General features: G+C 39.5%; 2 protein-coding genes across 3 annotated transcripts in view; one reads left to right on the forward strand and one right to left on the reverse strand.

Annotated features, from left to right (window-relative positions):
• Positions 1 to 4129: 4129 nt before the first annotated feature.
• LOC102081630 (CD209 antigen-like protein E) lies at positions 4130 to 10496 on the reverse strand. The gene is made up of 6 exons (XM_019352708.2): positions 10397 to 10496; positions 10140 to 10241; positions 9691 to 9879; positions 8242 to 8384; positions 4994 to 5097; positions 4130 to 4397 (listed from the first exon to the last, which is right to left on the reverse strand). The coding sequence occupies exons 1-6, from the start codon at positions 10464 to 10466 to the stop codon at positions 4232 to 4234; spliced, it is 774 nt and encodes a 257-aa protein (XP_019208253.1). The 5' UTR covers positions 10467 to 10496; the 3' UTR covers positions 4130 to 4231.
• Positions 10497 to 14781: 4285 nt separating this feature from the next.
• Positions 14782 to 18809, forward strand: part of LOC100692506 (hydrocephalus-inducing protein homolog) — a 55575-nt gene continuing 51547 nt past the window's right edge. For both annotated transcript variants that reach the window (XM_025903670.1, XM_019352404.2), the window contains exons 1-3: positions 14782 to 14867; positions 16953 to 17054; positions 18439 to 18564. In XM_025903670.1, coding sequence (XP_025759455.1) covers positions 16980 to 17054; positions 18439 to 18564 — 201 coding nt within the window. In that variant the 5' untranslated portion in view covers positions 14782 to 14867; positions 16953 to 16979. The remainder of the gene's footprint in view (positions 14868 to 16952; positions 17055 to 18438; positions 18565 to 18809) is intronic.

The raw sequence follows: 18809 nt of genomic DNA on the forward strand, positions 1-18809 counted from the left end.
TTACTATTTATACTTTATTCCAGCCCAGTTGGTGTGGAGCACCCACAATTTTGTTGTACATGTACAATGGCAATAAAGTGTTATTCAATGCTATTGTATTCCATTAGAAATCAGAATAGGAGTATTACACAACATAATAGGTTTATTGTGATTTTATTTGGCTTTTGTTCTGCTCCTGCTAAATTGCTTTAATAAAATATTGCACATTCAGTCTAAATTGTGGACATTCCCTTTTGAACCCTTGTTTTGTCCTGGTCTGCGGGGCAGACTGAGTGGAGAGAGTGAGGTGGACCCAGGAGAAGACACAGGCGAGGAGGCGGGACTGAACTTTAAACAAAAGGCGAGCCTTTATTGTGGCTGATACAAAGGCAAGACAAAACAGCAGTGACAGTGGCTAAACTAAACTAGAACCTAAACTGGTGAAACTAAGAACTGAAAACTATGACGACTGTGACAACTATGAACAAGATTTTGTGCTGGGACATGACCTGCAGTCTTGAAACCTGACATGACCTGAGGGATGAAACACAGACGACGCAACACTGACAAAGAGCAACGCGGGGCTTAAATACACTGAGAGATAACGAGGGGAATGAGACACAGGAGCAGAACACAGCTGGGAGTAATCTGACATGGCAAGACCAAGAGGAAGCAAAAGTCAATACACTGACATAGGACACAGACTTTCAAAGTAAAATAGGAAACATAACAGACGTGGACTTGACTAGGGGAGACAGCAACCATGGAACACAGAAACAGAAACCAAAAGACTAGAGAGGATAAACAATTACAAAATCAAAGTTCAATAATGATACAAAACTCAAAACACTCTCCAGAACCCCCAGCTGACGTAGTGTGATGCTGCCCGGGCTCTCCAGAACCCCAGCTGGAACAGAAGACAGCTGAACAGGCCGCGGACCCCCCAGTGGAGACAGACGGCTGAACGGGCCCCTCGGAACCTCCAGGGGAGGCAGAAACAGGACCAGCAGGTATGAAGTCCTCTGGTACAGATGAAGCTGGTTGGAGCTGCACAGGGCAGTGGTTCTGACCAGGCAGCAACAGCAGGATGCAGTCCTCGACTGTCCGAATGAGCTCACTAGAGCTTCCAGCAAAGGAGGGAAGTAGCATACTTAACTCGCCCGAGATCTCAGCAGGGAGTAATTGCTGAGACAGCCCGGCTGAGCTCCGAGGAAAAACAGGTTGCGCTGGCTTCTTTCTAACCAGGGGTCAAGAGTCAGCTGAGAGCTGTAACTCAGCCTCTGGGGAGGCCTTGGAGAGAGTAATAGTCTCTAAATCAGCCAGCTCTTGAAAGATAATTAGCGTCTTAGTGGGACTATCTCCCTCCTTAGAATGAGTGGGTGGAGATGGTGGCTGGATAGGTGGCTGAATTGACTGTTGAGCTGAAACCTGAGCTGATAACTGAACTACAGGCTGACCTGACCTGCAAGCTTAGCTAATGGCAGAGCTACGGACAGAGCTAACGGCTATAGTAGTGATTGTAGTTATAGCTAACGGCTATAGTAGTGGTTGTAGTGGAAGTTGAGTGGGTGGTTGTAGTGATGGCTGAGCAGGAGACTGAGCAGGAGGCTCAACTGAGGGCAACTGAGCAGGAGGCCGGGCGGCTGACTGAGCTGAAGGCCGAGCGACTGACTGAGCTGAAGAGTGGGCTACAGGCTGAACTAATAGATGAGCTAATAATGGCTGAACTGATGGCAAAACTAAAGATTGAGCATACCAAGCTGCAAGGCTTTTTAGAAGGGTGGCTGAGTCCTTCTTGCCTGGGCCACCCATGCCAAAAAGTTCAAAACAGAGCCTCGCTCTCAGATCCGTAATTAATTGCAGTAGTCCTTCGAAGTCCAAAACACTAATATTACAGGTAGTGGATGACAGGAAGTTATCAAAAAACACTACCTCTGGAAGCTTCTTATAGAGATCCACAGCGTGGATCATCCGCCGGCAATAATCCCACAGCTACTCGAGATTCTCCCCCTCCGAGGCAAAACCTGAGTCCGCTGGATTCATAATGGTCACGTCGTACTGTCCTGGTCTGTGGGGCAGACCGAGTGGAGAGAGTGAGGTGGACCCACTCTCCCTAACCCTAACCCTTAACCCCTAACCCAAGACAGGGACAGTGGCTAAACTAAACTAGAACCTAAACTGGTGAAATTAAGAACTGTGAAAACTATGACAACTGTGATAACTATGAACAAGATTTTGTGCTGGGACATGAAAGAACTATGAAACATATACAAAAACGAGCAACATGAACATGACCTGCACAGAGTCTTGAAACCTGACAGACCTGAGGGATGAAACACAGACGACACGACACTGACAAAGAGCAACACGGGGCTTCAAGTTCAATAATGATACAAAATTCAAAACACTGGGTCACCGACCCAGGACCATGACATGGTTAAACAGTAAAGGTAAAAACATGTATTATCATAATATCACTTAAAGGGTTTTTACAGGTTACTCTGATCTTACAAATTTACAGATGCTTGGGGCCTATTTTCCAGGCCATTAAATTTAACCCAGTTAGTTACCAAGTGCATTTAAAGGAGAGCTGCTAGTAAAAGATGTAACTGAGGGGCCAACCTGGATCACAAGGCCACCCTGGCAAGCACGCCTTCATCTAGAGCTGGCGAGTCTCCTACCAGGTTCTGTTTGCCTAATGGGTAATACTCATAGGATGAGAGACTTTTAAAACGGAGAGCTGGTTCCAGACGTTCCTGTACTCAGGTTGCCTGGTCAAAATCCACACTTTAGAAAGTGACTACATAAAAATATGCAAAACTCCATTAATAGTAGAACTGTTAAAATAACAATAAAATTATTTTTTTTTTTTTTAAGTTATTAATGCCCCGAATAGAATAGAATAACATAGAATAGCCCTTTATTGTGAATGTACATGTACAATGAAATAAAGCTTTAGAGAGTATTTTTGTTAGTTACTTCCTCTTTTCTTTATCAGTGCTCCAAAACTTCCCTCAGCACTGTTCTTCTTCAAGGGGGTTCCTACCACAACTACTACAAAGATGCCTTAATAAATGGGTTATGGTGATCCTTTATTATTTTTTACACTACATAGGTAAGCTCACTTTTGTGACTTGAATAAGTCATTCTGAGTATAAACAAATATAATCATAATAAAATCTACTGGGATATGATCCACCTCGACAACCATACTGGTATTGAAATGTTTCGTGCTGTATCACTTAGTTCAGTTTCTCAGCTTGCTTGCTTTCCGGTTTTCAGAGGGAAGTTGATGAGAGAGAGCAAACAGTGCTGTCTACTAGGCTACCCTACTGGAACCTACATAACTGGATTATAAGGAAAGAACACAAGAACTTTGAGAGACTACTCATATGAGTCATTTAAGAGATTCTGCTCTGACAACTGAAGCTTAACTTTTACCAAAGACTGTGCACGGCACACCAGAAACTTTCTTTCTGTGAAGAACCCAGAGAGGGTTATTTGGTTATTATTGATTTCATAAATAGTGTTATTATGTATTTCCTGAGTTAATTTTTTCTATTAAGTACCCAGAGAGGGTTATTTGATCTCGGAAAGGGTTATTATGTTTGGTTATGTGTGGCTTTCTGGAAAACAATAAATGTTTACATTTCGGCAAACCTGCGATCGTCACACTTTTTCTGTTACAAACTGACCCTTGCCCCCATCAGAGAAGGGAAAAGTTATGTGGCCCTCACTGGAAAAAGTTTGGGGACCCCTGGTTTAAATGAAGCATATGCGTAAGTTCAATAAGAAAGGTCTGTAATTAATTACTTATATACTTTTCCATAGTATTACATTTGAATTTAACAGTTCAATCTTTCAAATAACGGACAAATATTTGTGAAATCATGATACATTTGTGAATGTATTTTAACAATCTAAATATGCATATGTACAGACAAATATATTTAAAAAACAAGAAAATTATGTTTTATTACATTTACAGTGATTTTATGTTATTTTACATTTGAAATGTGAAATCACAGTCTATTTATGTAAATTTAATGATATTCTAGAAGAACAGTACAAAACTGTAAAATACACAGTAAAATACTTTTATATTACTTTTTTTTTTTTACAGTGCACTCTTTTTCTTCTTCTTCTTTTTTTTAAATGTACGCAGTCAGAACAGAGTACAACATTAAATTGAAATGCAGAATAGAACAAGAATCACAGTTAAAATGTCAAAGCATGTAGAAATACATGCTCTCTAAGAAACTGTACAGTGGTGTCTTGGTATTTCTTTACAGATCCATTTCATAGAAGCTGTACATGAAATATCATTCCAAGTCCTCTGATCTTCAGCTCTTATATGCACACAATCTTCTTCACTGGTCAGTGAGCCTCCATTATTGGGTTCATTTGTTGCCCAGTTCCTAAAGAACAAAGGTTTTATATAAGAACGTATCAGTAAGATGAAGAAATGGAGTGTGGGGATTGAATCCCCATAAAAAATATGACAATGACCCCACTGTCTCTACTAGTTTTTGGAGAAAGTTAGCATGCATACGTCAGTCTCCAGATAAAAATTAATGTGTCATTAAGATCATTAATTTTTCCCCTGAAATATGCCATTAAGGTAGAAAGATGGTGCAGTTGTTAACAGTGTTGTATAGATTCAAATCTACTGTGTCCTTTCTGTGTGCAGTTTGCATTTTCTCTGCCTGTGTGGGTTCTCCGTCACTTCCTCCCACAGTACAAAGACGTGTGCTAGCTGAGTGGTGGAGAAAATGGATAGATCGATGTATTTGTCATGAAATGTTCAAAAGGTCGTAACTGAGTTCTTCTGCCCCCATGTGCCCCCCCAAAAAGTCAGTAGCATCCATCTTTAACCTTTTGCCCTTATTTTGGCTCAACCACCTGACATGTAAGCTCACTGATGAGGTTATTTCTGCATACATCTATGTTCATGAAAAAACACATTGCCGGAAATCCAGTAAATGTAATAAACTGAACTAAAGTGAAGACTTACGCCAGAGTCAGTGGAGTTCCATCTACCCATTTCCACTGTCCCTCCATTCCATTGTCAGTCAAACCAATCCAAGTGTTTTCTTTGATGATTGTAGTGAGAAAGTTCTGTTTAAAATGAAAAACAAAAAACAAAAACAGAATTTAGGGTGTGCTGTCTGTACTAGTTTTGTCTAAACATATCTATTGAATGCATGCAAAGAAAATTCTTAATTTTTTTGACACTGTTGTCATCATTCTCATCGATCTCTCTGGTTCTTTGAAAAATAAACACTCAGACATTTAAAACCTTTGTAATGCTTTTATTTAAAACCTCGGCGCATAGGGAGATCATGCAACCTAAAAGCAGATTTGAGGAGTAATGTGTCGGATGCAAACTAAACGGCTCTTAGAGCATGTGCGAATCTTTCGTCACTTTGCCAACATTGCAACAGTTAATGTATTTGAATGACACAGTTAGCGCCCAGTTAGCTCTTAGCATTTCTCGACAGCTCTGCCTCCTTTTCGACTGCCCGAGACATTTAAACAATGGATACCTCCGTATACAAACAAATTCATGCTTTTCTCCTCAATGTAGAGCTTCCCCCGATTGAACAACAGCGCTGTAAAATAAGAAGAATGGCGCCTAATTACAGACTTAATAATATAGACTTAGTAATATGTCACGTGAAGATTCATCAGCCAGATTAAGTTTTTACTGACAATTGACAGTGATAGCGGACATCATCATCACTATTCCAATCAATTCTCTCCACACAGACAAGCATAGAAACACTTGACTATTACTAAATCAAATTTAACACGCATACACAAACACGATTTGTAATGACGCAAGTTCAGTTGACAATACGGCTCATTCGCTTGGTCATCAAGTGGCGGTATGCTCGTACACTGGGGAGTAATGTAGACAAAATGTAGACATTTTTGTCTACATTATATTGAAATATTTCACTATTGCAAAAATTTTAAGAGATACTTGTTATTCTTAACATCTTAACAGATACCCTGACCAGTAACTATCGTAAAATGCTTCGAGCGGAAGTAGACGCCTTTCGCACATGCGTGGTACGGATCGGGTTTCCAGTTTGGATTGGGTAGTGACAAAAGCTGTGTCCCAAAACGTAGGCTGCATCCTTCGGAGGCCGCATTTGAAGGCCGATTACGTCAAAGCCAGGCGACGAAGGCTGTCCCAATTCGTCGACTCCTTCAAATGTGACCCACAAATGCGTCCTTCATTTCCCTGAATTTGAAGGATGGGTGGGGTGTGTCCTTTGTGGCCCACCATATCCCAGAATTCATAGCGCAGCCCAGCCAGTTCCAGTTTCCAACAATGGCGGCCGCTACTAAGTTTTAATATTACTCTTATTAATCTTTCTGGGTCACAAAATAAACTTTTAACATATTTTCAGGCGAGAAAGTAGCCGTGTAAACTTCAAATATCTGCTTGGTTTATCAAGACATCGCATATTTGCAAAAGTGCTCCGACGTTTTCGGAGACGTCTGTTACCCACCAGCTCGATAGCTAACCGGGGAGTTCAATGGTCACTGGAGCCGGCGAGAGCAGCGGACTCCCGGCTAGATCGTTTTCAGACCCCCGCTGTCTTTCGCTACTCAGGTTAAACATGATATATAAGTCACTTGGATAACTTAAAAATGTAATTGTTTGGCTTTTTTCTGTGTTTTATTTGTTCTGGAGTAAATCAGTTTGGCTGAGATCAAAGTTATTAGATTAGATTAAATAAAACTTTATTAATTAATTATTATTATAATTATCCCGGTTCCTCCGGGATTTTCACACAGCTGAATAAATGTCAAACAGAAAACTGATTAAACAGAAGTGTGAGACGGTCGAGAATTTACTCCAGTGTCCTGTTATATTTTAGATAGCAAGGAGCAGACAGGTGAGTTTATTAAACTCCACTGAGACAGCGGTGACGCAAATCTGGAGGCTAGACTGTCCCATTTCACAGCCTCGCACTTCCGGCTTTCTCGGTCTTTGAAGGACCCGGTCCACGTAGACCGCGAAGCCTGGGTCCTCCGAAGGATGCAGCCTATGTTTTGGGACACAACTATTGCCTTGTGTTAGCGGTGAGCAGGGGGGAGGGGGGGCAAAAACACAGCCTTGTGTTAGCTGAGTAGAGGGGGGAGGGGTGGTAGTTACACTTGCAGTAGCACAGGAACAAAGCAGGAGGGAGAGAGACAGAAAGACAGCCAGGGGCAACAACAAGAGACAACATCGTCACATTAGAAAGGTATAGTAAAGAAAATGAGTGACACCAAGAAAAGAACCAAATCTGGAACCATTTCAATGTTATTGACAATACAAAGGCAGAGTGTAGAGTCTGCAAGAAAAGAATATCATACAGAGCCAGGTCCACAACCAACCTCCACAGACACCTGAGAACTGTCCAACCAATCAGTGCAATGGGAAGATAAAACGCAGTCAGCTGAGTGTGATATTAATGAAGGTGCCAGTGTGTCTACTGCAGCTGTTGCTGCTGCTCCTTCTACAGCATCATGCAGTATACCACCACAACCACCAAAACCAACCCACAGCTCTATGAGACAGTTTTGCGGAAGTCTGTGACCCCAGCAAGGCAGAACTTAGTTGATAAAGACCTGGCAAAAATGATTGCACTTGATTTCCAACTGAAGGATTTTAGGAATAAAGGATTCAGGAAGTTTATGCATGCACTGAATCCTCTGCATGGAATTCCAAGCAGAAAAACACTCTCCCAAAAGAATCATCCCAGGCCATGGCAGAGGACGTGCATCTTCTTTTTGTTTTGCATATTTTAATTTATATTTTACTGTGTTGCGGTTTGCAGTGTTTTGTGTTGTTTCACTTCAGACAGATCCTACAGATTCATTTCAGACAGCTCCTACTCCTGATGTTATGAGAGGCAGACCCCCACTGTCAATGAATTCCTCACGCTCTACAGTTACACACCAGGGCTTATAACTAAACCAACTGATTTGGCACGCCAGACGTCAGGGTTCAGCAACTTAATCTCATTCTTGGGAGATTTAAGGTCACATGAAATGCTTTGAGAACAAAAGTCCACTATTGTCCTTTAAACAGGGGCTGACAAAGTCATCCTAACAAAACACACACACACAAAGAATACAACATTCCTACAGACATATTAATTCACATTCCTTTGAACAACTTAAATCCTTCATTCATTTGAAAGGTTAATGGAAACACATAACATGAGTGAATAAATTAATTGCAATATACACACACTGTACCTGTTCTTCAGGGCTCTCTATCACCACCAGATCTGCTCCTTTATCTCTACAGTCCCGTCTAGCTTCATCCCAGATACCAGAGGTTCCAGAGAGGAAATAAAAGACACCACTGAACATTTTCCATCCTGTAGGACACGTTTTCTCTGGAAGAAACATCAAGCAAGAGACAATCCAGACCAGCAAATAACCCATAATGCTCATCAGATCTCAGAAAAGAGTTACAAAATACTTTTAATTCCTTAATTCTTTTTCAGGCCATTATCATATTCCATTGAATCCATTTGTTCAGTGAGACCAAATTGTTACTGGCTTGACTGCGGCTCACAAATTACGCGGTGATGCCCTGTTGCCAAAGCCAGCCATTACATCAGCTAGTGCCAAAGCCAAAATAAATAGATAGATAAATGCTCTAACACTATTGATGTAGTTATATTATCAGAAATGTGTGATTCAGGAAGTTGAAAGAGCATAATTAAGGAGCTTCATTCCCCCCGAAAATTTTTGCAAAGTCCTGGTGTTAGCTTGATCCGGGTTGTGCAATTAAAATCATGGTCATGGTTATAACCATGGCACAAAAAAGACACACACACATCAGCGCCGTAACTAATCACCTAAACATCTGAGTGCGAAGTTATATTTGAAGTATTATAGCATGCCTGTGTGGACTAGGTCAGTTCAGTTTTGGCTGGGGAGTAGTTGCAAGGCTAAAATACTGAAAGACAAATGGAATACGGTATACGGTAACATAATATGATGGGGAAGTAAAACTGAACATAGGGCACATGGGATGAGAGACTATGTAAATAAAAAAGGAGGTAACTATAACACTGAGGCCAGGACTAAGACATAAAACCTGGACACAACTAAACAGGGAAACTGGACAGACATGGAGATATGACTGTGAGACAGAAAAGGATCACAAAAGATGGATAAATCTTGCATAATCAAAGTGCATAGACAGAGCTAGAATATAATATGAATATGAACTAGAATACAAAAATGTTTCCGCAGGTCCTTCCTCCCTGCAGCTGTCAGACTGTACAATCAGAACTGCTCCCAACAATCATAGATGTTTACATCTGCGCTGTAACTGCAATAAGTTAATCAACCGATTCGCACTACAACCTGGTTTGCCCAGGTTAAAGCACAAGTAATTCTCAAAATTGAAAAGAATCACTAAACTCAAAGAAACACAAAACCCTGGGTCCAAGAACGAGGGGCCATGACAATGTTTTGTGGCAGTACAACTCAGCACATAAAAACAAAATTAATCAAAATACATTAAGGTCTATTTGTTTGGGGGGAAGGGGGGTATAAAGGAATGTATTCCAGGATGCATCGTGTTTTTTGTGCCAGTCATATTTGTCTTGTAAATGTGAATTTACAAGAAATGGAATCACTCAGTAAAACCTTTTACAAAGACACAAAACAGCTCAGACAAGGACTCACTCTGGTTGAACAAACTCTGCAGCTTCTCCAACTCTTTGGTCTTTTCAGTGAGGTCAGCTTGCAGCTCCTCAGTCATGGAAAAAATTTGGTCAATCATGGCAGAGACATTTGCATTTAGAAGGTCTCTCTCCTCACTCATTGAGGAAAATTGGTTATTCATAGCAGACAGAAGTTCGCTTGAATCACGATCTAAAACAAAGACAAGTAGGACGCATGTTTTTGAGACTCAAACAACACCAGACATTTATTCTTTGACTGCTTCTGGCTTCTTCTGATTAATTTTATCCTAAAATGTTTTACTTATCTTACTTTTTGAGTCTTCTTTTATTTAAACATTACCGAGTTTACTCATATTTCATTAGAAATATTGTTAATTATGGGCTATCCAGAAAAAGAAAAAGAAAAGCTTGTGATCATTAGAACAGATATCAATAACCAACAGAACTTACAGAGGAAACCAAGAGTGACAAGTCCAGCCAGTAGGAAGACACTCAGCAGGCTCAGACACAAAATAATAACCAAATACAAACTCTTCTTAGTGCTCCTTTCACCTGAAAAGAAAGGAAACATAAATAAATGTATAAAATAAAATAGGGAACCCAATAAAGTGTGAAACAGTAGAGATGTTAAAACACCCTTTTTTTTAAGCACTTTAAGCATTTTTTTAACATTTCTTTCCTCCCAATTTCTGCCACTTCTTTCTTACCTGTGCAATTTGTTGAATGTGTTGGGTTGACACATTTGAGATGTTCAGTATTGACATAAGTTTCTTCCATTGCATGAAAGGGTGTGGATCATTAATGAGAGCTCAGCTCTGCAGCACAGGACATATTAAGTGTGAACATCTCACTGGTTTCGGTTTATTCTTTTTTATGCTCAGAGGAAATCACCTATTTAATATGTGGTTTGTGCAGCTATGCTACCACTGAAACTGGATCTGTTCTTGGCCTGTGTATTTATATAGACATGTGAAAGGATAAAGAAGATAATCTGTAAAAGAAAAAAAGAGTTTTAAGAGGAACATTTATATAACACAGGGGTCGGCAACCTTTCTGATGGCGAGTGCCATTTAAAATTTCCTCAGAAGTCAGTGTGCCATATGATTGCATTAGCAATAAATTTAATAACGCTCTATATTAACAGTCACACACTATATAGAACAACTTTATAGAATTATATTTGTTCGCAGATGTTGGCAGCTATCAGCAAATAGTTATCAGCTATTTTGAAACAAAAACAAAAAAAAGTTCCATAACAAGAACTCCATTACAGCAAATACAGAAAATACAAATGCTATTTATGGTCTCCTCACAACAATGATAAGAAAAATAAACTGGACCAATATGGCATGTTTGTTAATACAGAGACACACATGTTAATGTGATCTCTGGTCTCCCACTCAGAGACACAGGTCTCCGAGTGTCCAGCATTCAGACGGCTACCTGAGGACACTCATGTGAGAGAAAATCTGCTCACACAGATATGTAGAGCCAAATACTGTCAATAAGGCCTCTGCAATGTTCTGAAGACAGTTAAACTTGTCAGGTAGTGATGTCCAGCAGGTGAAAATGCAAGCTCCATGAACATGCACAGCTGTGGATACCAGCTGCTTCGATGTCGCATTAACTGGCATTAACTCAGCCAGTTAATGTGAGACAAATCTAGCTGCTCATTAAAGATTTCTGGTTTGATCAGAAGATAAAAAATTGGTCCATACACCTGAAAGTCCCAAAAGTGCATTGTGAATTCTGTCTCGAGTCTATGGATGTGTCTGTGTATTTCCGTGGTGCTGATGCTGTGCTGAGCGGACAGCTCCTGAAGCTTTTGAAGTGTCGGAATGTGGAAAGCTAGCAATGTCCCTCTCACTGGTAGGCTAAGTTATTTTTAGCCAACTACAAGTTGAATCTGGTAGTTGGGTTTGTTAGCTAAGATACCGTCATTAAGAAGCTGCACAACTAATGTGTCTATGCGAGCTAATTTGCGATGTGCAACCCTGGCTCGGCCATTTATTTGTTAATGCACCTTCTCAGATTAATTCACTGCGTGTTGTGCCCAGGGCTGGACTGGGACAAAAAACCGGCCCGGGCATTTTGACTAGATACCAGCCCCACCAGGTATTAAATCCATAAAGCCTTTGAATGAAAACAAACGCTGTTGTGACAGTGATGTACACTGTCTTGTTGGTATAAGTATGATTTCTATACATTTTATGTCAGATAAAAACTTTGGTTGTAAGCTTCAGATAATTATTTAATAACAGCCAGACATTTTAAATGAGAATAAGAAAGTATTTCTTTGTGCCCCCCGTTCCCTGTTAATGCCCTACCTGGCCCCCTGGCAAAACTTTACTAGATCCGCCCCTGCACAGTTATCAGCTGTCAGCTAATTAGAAACAGATCCTGGTGTTATTTGTCTCTCAGAAACAGTTCATAACTTCCCTTCAACTCATCCATGTCACCTAAAAGGTAAACCTGTTTCTCCATCACCTGTTCAGCTCTGATGATTCAGTAAGGACATCTCCTGGTTTCATCTGCATGTTTCCCTCTCACCAGATATACAAACCCATATCATGACCAGCAGCTTTACAGCTGTGGCTCCAGTAAACATCAGCTGATACTAGAAAGTAATATTAAATAAATTCTAACAACAGCTGATCAAGCTTAAACGTGCTGCTGTTGTTTAGCACGACATCCGCTGGTTTCTTCTTTCTGGCGCAAATAAACAAACACGAGAGAAAAGCCGATCAGCTGATCATTGATCGTTTCATGATTGAAGTAGCAACAGGAGAGGGAGGGGAGAGAATGAGAGAAGAAGAGGCAGCTGTGCAGCATAAAGACAGAATAAATCCAGCATTGTGTCTTTTTTTTTAATTTTAGCTAAAGTACGGGACAAACTGTGTTCCTTTTCAGCTTAATACGAAACGCGTAATATTTTCTCTGAATGAGGGACGATTCTGTCTTTTTACAGGCAACTCTACTAACTAAACTTGTGAATAAAATACAGTTCACTATGGTATCACTAACATCAAAGCACACACCCAGCTGTATAGAAACTCCGTCATGCTAGCTAGAGTACGAGTTATTGTAACTGACTGTAAAAAGTCAGCACAACAAAAATAAACTCCACCTAAACTTGGTTTATATCTGACCCAGATAGACTGCAGGTCATAACTTCTTACCTTAAGTTCAGTTCACCTGACACTCGGCCGCCTCGGGTCTCTCCTCCTCCTGCCTCCCTTTTCTCTCATCCACCTGCTGGCCTCCACCACTTGTTAATTTTACTGAATCTGAGGAAGCGCCGCCATAGCCACCACCAAATAACTGAGTTATTTTTACACACCGACCAGCATCTGAACAAACCGCCACCTTTCATTGTTTATACCGTTACAAAGGGAAAAAAAAAGTCACCGGGCCACCGAGCAAATGCCCGATGGCCAGTCCAGCATTGGTCGTGCCATCAGTTAACCCTTCGTGCCAGCTGTGGCACGCGTGCAGAGGGTTGCCGACCCCTGATATAACATATATATAAAACATGAAGTAGCTATTCACCCTATCTTCTGCACTTAACACTGTTGGGTTTTAACACATGTTCACCTTAAGGGCTGTTTTTGATTTAATTGTTTGAAAGCCTTACACTGGCTAGGTTAATATATTTTGACTAAACCTTAGACATTATTAGAGTTCTACCAATTGAAAGAGGCAGTTTACCCCAGAAAATGGTGTTTTGCATGCCTTACATATAGGCCAATGTGTGGTTTTGATGTGTGGTGACTTGTATTGGTAGAATGCTATTTATGGCATACTCTGTCGCAGTCTTGTAAACCATGCTGTCATTTCAGTCACTGATTAACCTCATTCCTGTTTTGGTATATGCTTGTTTTCATTTGTTATCTTGTTTTATTTTTATTACTCATCAGTCACATTTGGGTTTACAGGGCTTAAGTAAATTATTTACATTGTTTTTAAAACAAATTCTGTTTTACTTTGAAACATAACCATGTCGATCATCAGCTGAAAACTTGGCATATCCCAGCAGGGTGTACAGGACAAAATCCTAACCAAGTCTCGCAGTGGTACCTCTCAGCCTCCTGTGCAAAGAGGTTTAATATCAATTTGAAAGTCCTAAGTGACTTCCTTTTTTGAATTATCACATTCGCAGACTTGAGTGTCCATGCCACCTGCCCGGCATGATCACAACACCTTGACAGCCTTTTTGGCTAAGAAGTAAAAGCCATCAAAATTTGAAGTGTTATATGACCTTATAATGATGGCACCAAGTCTATCTTAATTTTTTGTTTTTCACAGTCACTTTTCAAATATAAATTTGAAAAAGAGTGCACAGAAAAGGGATGTCTCCTTTCCTGTACACTCCATAATATTACCCGCACCCCAGCGACACAGTGTAGTCAAAATGTAAGCAATTATGCACTACTTGAAATTATTTATGCCACAATTTGTGTTTCCTTTCCTGTCGAATTCCCAGAATTTATGTATTCTATAAAAAAAAATACATAAAAAGCTTTTCTTTTTCTTTTTTTGTTTGGGCCAAACGGTTATTGTTTTTCACCTTGTTCTTCCTGGTCTTGGACACTTTCTCTCTATCCTCTCTCGTTCCTCATTCTTCTTTCTTTGCACTGACAATTACACAAACATACTGTATTCATCAAGAATGCTTTTTCCCTCTCTGTCCTTGTGCTGCCGTTGCAAAGGTAATTGTAACAATTAAGAAGAATTTACAACGGATAAAAGATATAAACTTTTTCTTCTTTAAATAAATATATCCAAGATTGGGAAAAAAGGAATTAAACATACATATTCTATGGAGACTTGGAGTAACATATAAATGTAGCTCATAATAATGCTGATTTAAAAAATAACAACAATTAAATATTATCACTTTGTAACCAGTTAGTCATTTTACTTGTTTTTACAAACCTACGTGATGGTTGTTGTATCCAAAAACAACCATGTATGAGAAAGCGTGCTTTTTACGCTTGCTTTTTTTTTTTTTTTTTTTTTTTTTTTTGGCCTGTTACAGCTCGAGCCAATCAGCAGACCGTATATTGAGACGCTGGTGAGTGTGTTGCCACGACAACGAACCAAGACAACATTTACTTGCACGCTGCTACCTGACTGACAGAGGGCTTTATGTAAAGTAAGAAGTTCTTCGACACAGCGGTGAGTTCTTATTAAGATGCTTGTTTGTGAGGTGTTTTAATCGATCCAGCATTAACGTTCAAGTGAACGCAGAGAGCTCTTACAGCCTGCACAGTATGTACAACTACGGTTTAAGTATTGTGAAGTGCTTAAGAGACTGAGAATATAATAAAGGGCAAAACGCAACGAAATATTTCATCCCAACGAATAGTACAATGGTTAAAATAAAAACAATGTAAACATAAATAAAACAGCTTGGCTTTAGAGACTATTTATGCCAGTGGTTCCCAAACTTTTTTTGCTGGGCACCCCTTTGTTTTACAAGAAAAATGTTTGCGCCCCCCCCTCGCGCGCGCACGCACGAACACAGCCTCCAACCACACTCACCCATATTTTGCTCCATTGCGGGTTATTTCACACCTCAGACATTTAGTAAACAATTAAGCAAATACAAGTAATCTGCAATAAATTACAGGTAGTAAGAAAATAAACTACTAACTCTTTTACGCTGTGTCCACACCTACACGGGTATTTTTGAAAACGCAGCTGTTTCGTCCACGTAAACGGCGTTTCGAGTCACCGAAAACGGAGATTTTTTTAAAACTCCTTTTTTTGCGTTTACGTGTGGACAAGGAATACAGAGTTCGTCACGTCAAAGGGATGTGCCTTTTTCCAAGTCACGCTGTGCGCCACGTTATTGTTTACATGAGATGAATTGCAGAATAGCAGATAGAGACAAAATACTGTTAATCTGACTATCTTCAGGTTTTACACGCTTACATATACACACAGCTACTGTCCCTCTATTTAGAAAGGCAGAGGCGTCACGGTGTGATTATTTTACTTGTAGTTGTTTTTTTCCTGTGTAATAATATTCAACATTGCTATCAATACATTTTTCAATCCCTCTGCAAAATGGGTTCAAAAACATAAACAACTGTGGGATACTGTTTATCCATGATTTGAACAGGGGGAACAAATTGTGGCAGGATCAGCCTGATGTTATTTGTATCCCGCTGTAACTTTACTGTATAAAGAGCTAACATCTCCTAAATGCCAGGAGTAGTTAGTCATTACAACAAGTGTTTGTGAACTAAAAATCAAGAATGTGGGATCCTGTTTGTCCGTGATTTGAAGAGCCCAGCGCTGCTCCCGACAAAGGGAAAACCAATTATGCAGGGGAGACCTACCTTGGCACTTGTGCAGGTGAAACCAAAGGGAAGATATGCTTCACCATATTTTCTAGTCTTTGGCTTAGAATGAAGTTGGTTTGGAAACATATTCAGCTATGCTTCATCTCCTGATTTGCGTTTCTGGAGGCGCCCCGTGCTAGCAGTGTCCAAGCATTGTTGTTTTTGTTTTGTTTTTTCCTTTTCATACCGCGCCCCCCCTGCAATGGCTCTGCGCCCCCCCCTAGGGGGCGGGCCCCACACTTTGGGAAGGTCTGATTTATGCTAGCTACTTCTCCTTTTCTTCGTCACTGCTCCAAAATGTTCTTACTCACAGGGAGCACTGCACTTCGTCGGGGGGTTTCGTAAACTTGTCAGCTAACCAAAGACTTCTGAATAAATGAAATATATATATGTATATGTATATACATATATATGTATTGAGAGAGAGAGAGATAAGCTTCTTTTTTGATTTTTGTAAAAAGTAAGTTGTATCAAATTTACTTTTTTAGTCCACTTTCATCATGTTAATCATGTTAATCAAATGTTTCTAAAGTCACATCAATGACAAATTTCCTTTTACTTTATCATCCCAATTTCCCATGGGATGAATAAAGTATTATCTATCTATCTATCAATCAATCAATCAATCAATCAATCAATCAATCAATCAAAAAACCCATATTTCATTAAACAGTCATTAAGTCATGCTGAGAAAGCACTTGATTTCTGAAATTGAATATAAATCTTCACATTATTGTACCATATGTATGAGATATACTCAAGTGACCTTGGTATACAGTATATAGATTTAAATTGTTAAAGACACACCCTAATGCTACTTCTGAACTTGATGTGATAACTGAAACATAAAAAATGGATGTCTAGTTTATGACTCCATGTGTTGTCTTGTGTTCTTCTGTTTCCTTTCTTGCAGGTGATTTTACCACACAACATATTCAGAATGAGCTTCACTCAGATGAAGAAAAAAGCATCCCTGCTTTGTAACAATAAGCGTGTGAAGGAGAAGAAAACAAGGGTGAGGTCCTAACTTGCAGTTTTTGTCCTGTTCTCTGTAATTTTGAAGCTGCTTGCCAGTTATGTTGTGAAATATGGCCATATGACAGCTTTCAGGTGACAAGGAAATGAAGATGTTACAGTAGATGTCAGAATTGGGATTTTCTGACAGATTAACAGGTTTCTATTTTCTTGTGACCTACCTGTTGGACATTGCCCCATTCTTTTTAAAATAATGACACGTTGTCCTAATAATCACTTTGGCTTTCCATAGGGAACAAAATTACATGGCTACAGTGTTTTGTTGCAGTGCATTTTAGCTCTCTTCCACTTCACTTACAATTTTCTCAGGTCAGAATGTGGAACACTAAAGTCCATACTTGCTTACTTATTTGGTAAGATTGTTAAAAATAAAAAAATAGGCTCCTCATCAGTGTGAGCTGCGCTGTTACACACCTGACAGAAACTGGGTACAATGTTCAGGGACACCGTGGAGTGATTAACATTTTTTACTCTACATTAGTTGTTATTTCATCTCATGCTCTAAAATATTTTATATTTTCAAAATAAGTGCATCCAGATAGTCTTTAGAATTTATAAAGATTCTTTAAATCTGTGATATTTTCAAAATAAAAGACTTAATTTGTTATGAGAAGCCACCAGTTTGCTTTGTTTCCATTTAGATATTGGAATCCATCAAGATGTTTTAATATGGTCAGATTTTCAAAATAAAAGCCCTCGCTAGATATGGATCATAACATTCAGAAATATAAGATAGGTAATAACAGATAATCAAATCTAATTAAAAAACATATTCTCTCTATCTGCTGCAGATGCTCATTTTTACAGTCTTGTGGCATTTATCTCTCTTTAGCTTTTTTAACCAAGATATTTAACTGAAGCAAGTAGCAGTGCAAACAGTCCCACTGCAGTTTCTCCAGAAATTCAACAGCCTATTTGTTTGTTCTCAACATTTATTTCTTCTTACCTCATGTTTAATTCCACAATAAATAGTTTGCTTAACTACATAGTAAAAAAAAATCTAATGCAATACATTACCCTGGTTATTAAATAAAAACATAAATATTGCATTTGCAGTTTTGCTGCTATGTTAATAATTTACATTTTGAGCTAAGATCATTTTCCTTCAGAGAGACTAAGTCCACTTAGTTGTTTATTTGCTTTAGGTGCACCGATGAAAAGTTACCAGAGGATTGTGTAGAAAATATATTAACGGCAAAATGCTGCACAAAATGCTGCAGAACATTAACATTATTTGAGTTTATGTATATGCATGCATTAGAGCTGTAAGCTGAGCTGTTTCAAGAGCAACAGCCTACAGCTCACCGCCTCATTACTGCTGATTAGGAGACCGTAAATAGGCCTGTGTTGCTGTATGTTTGCAGGTGACTCCATCAGTTTTCACCCAGGAGATGTTGCAGTCCACAGAGGAGCGCCTGAGTAACACAGCTGAGGTGCACCCACCTCGCATCCTGGAGTTGCTTGACCTGAGCACCGCTCCACATCACAAAGTAAATGCCAGCTAATTCTGTGATATCACACTAGTTTAAAAACTTGCTTCCTATTACACAGTGATATGGTATAATATTAACTTGGAACCAGGTCCTAAAGGATTGTAAATAGCAATAATGAGAACAATGAAAGTGGCAACAGTCTACCTTAAAAGATGCAAATTGAATGGGAGTTCTTATTTTTAAATATTTTCTTTGAAATCACTTCCTCCTGATTCAGGAGGAGGATCTTAGAGCAGAGAAGC

Source organism: Oreochromis niloticus, linkage group LG16 (genome assembly GCF_001858045.2).
Source record: "Oreochromis niloticus isolate F11D_XX linkage group LG16, O_niloticus_UMD_NMBU, whole genome shotgun sequence".
Classification (NCBI taxonomy): Eukaryota; Metazoa; Chordata; class Actinopteri; order Cichliformes; family Cichlidae; genus Oreochromis; species Oreochromis niloticus.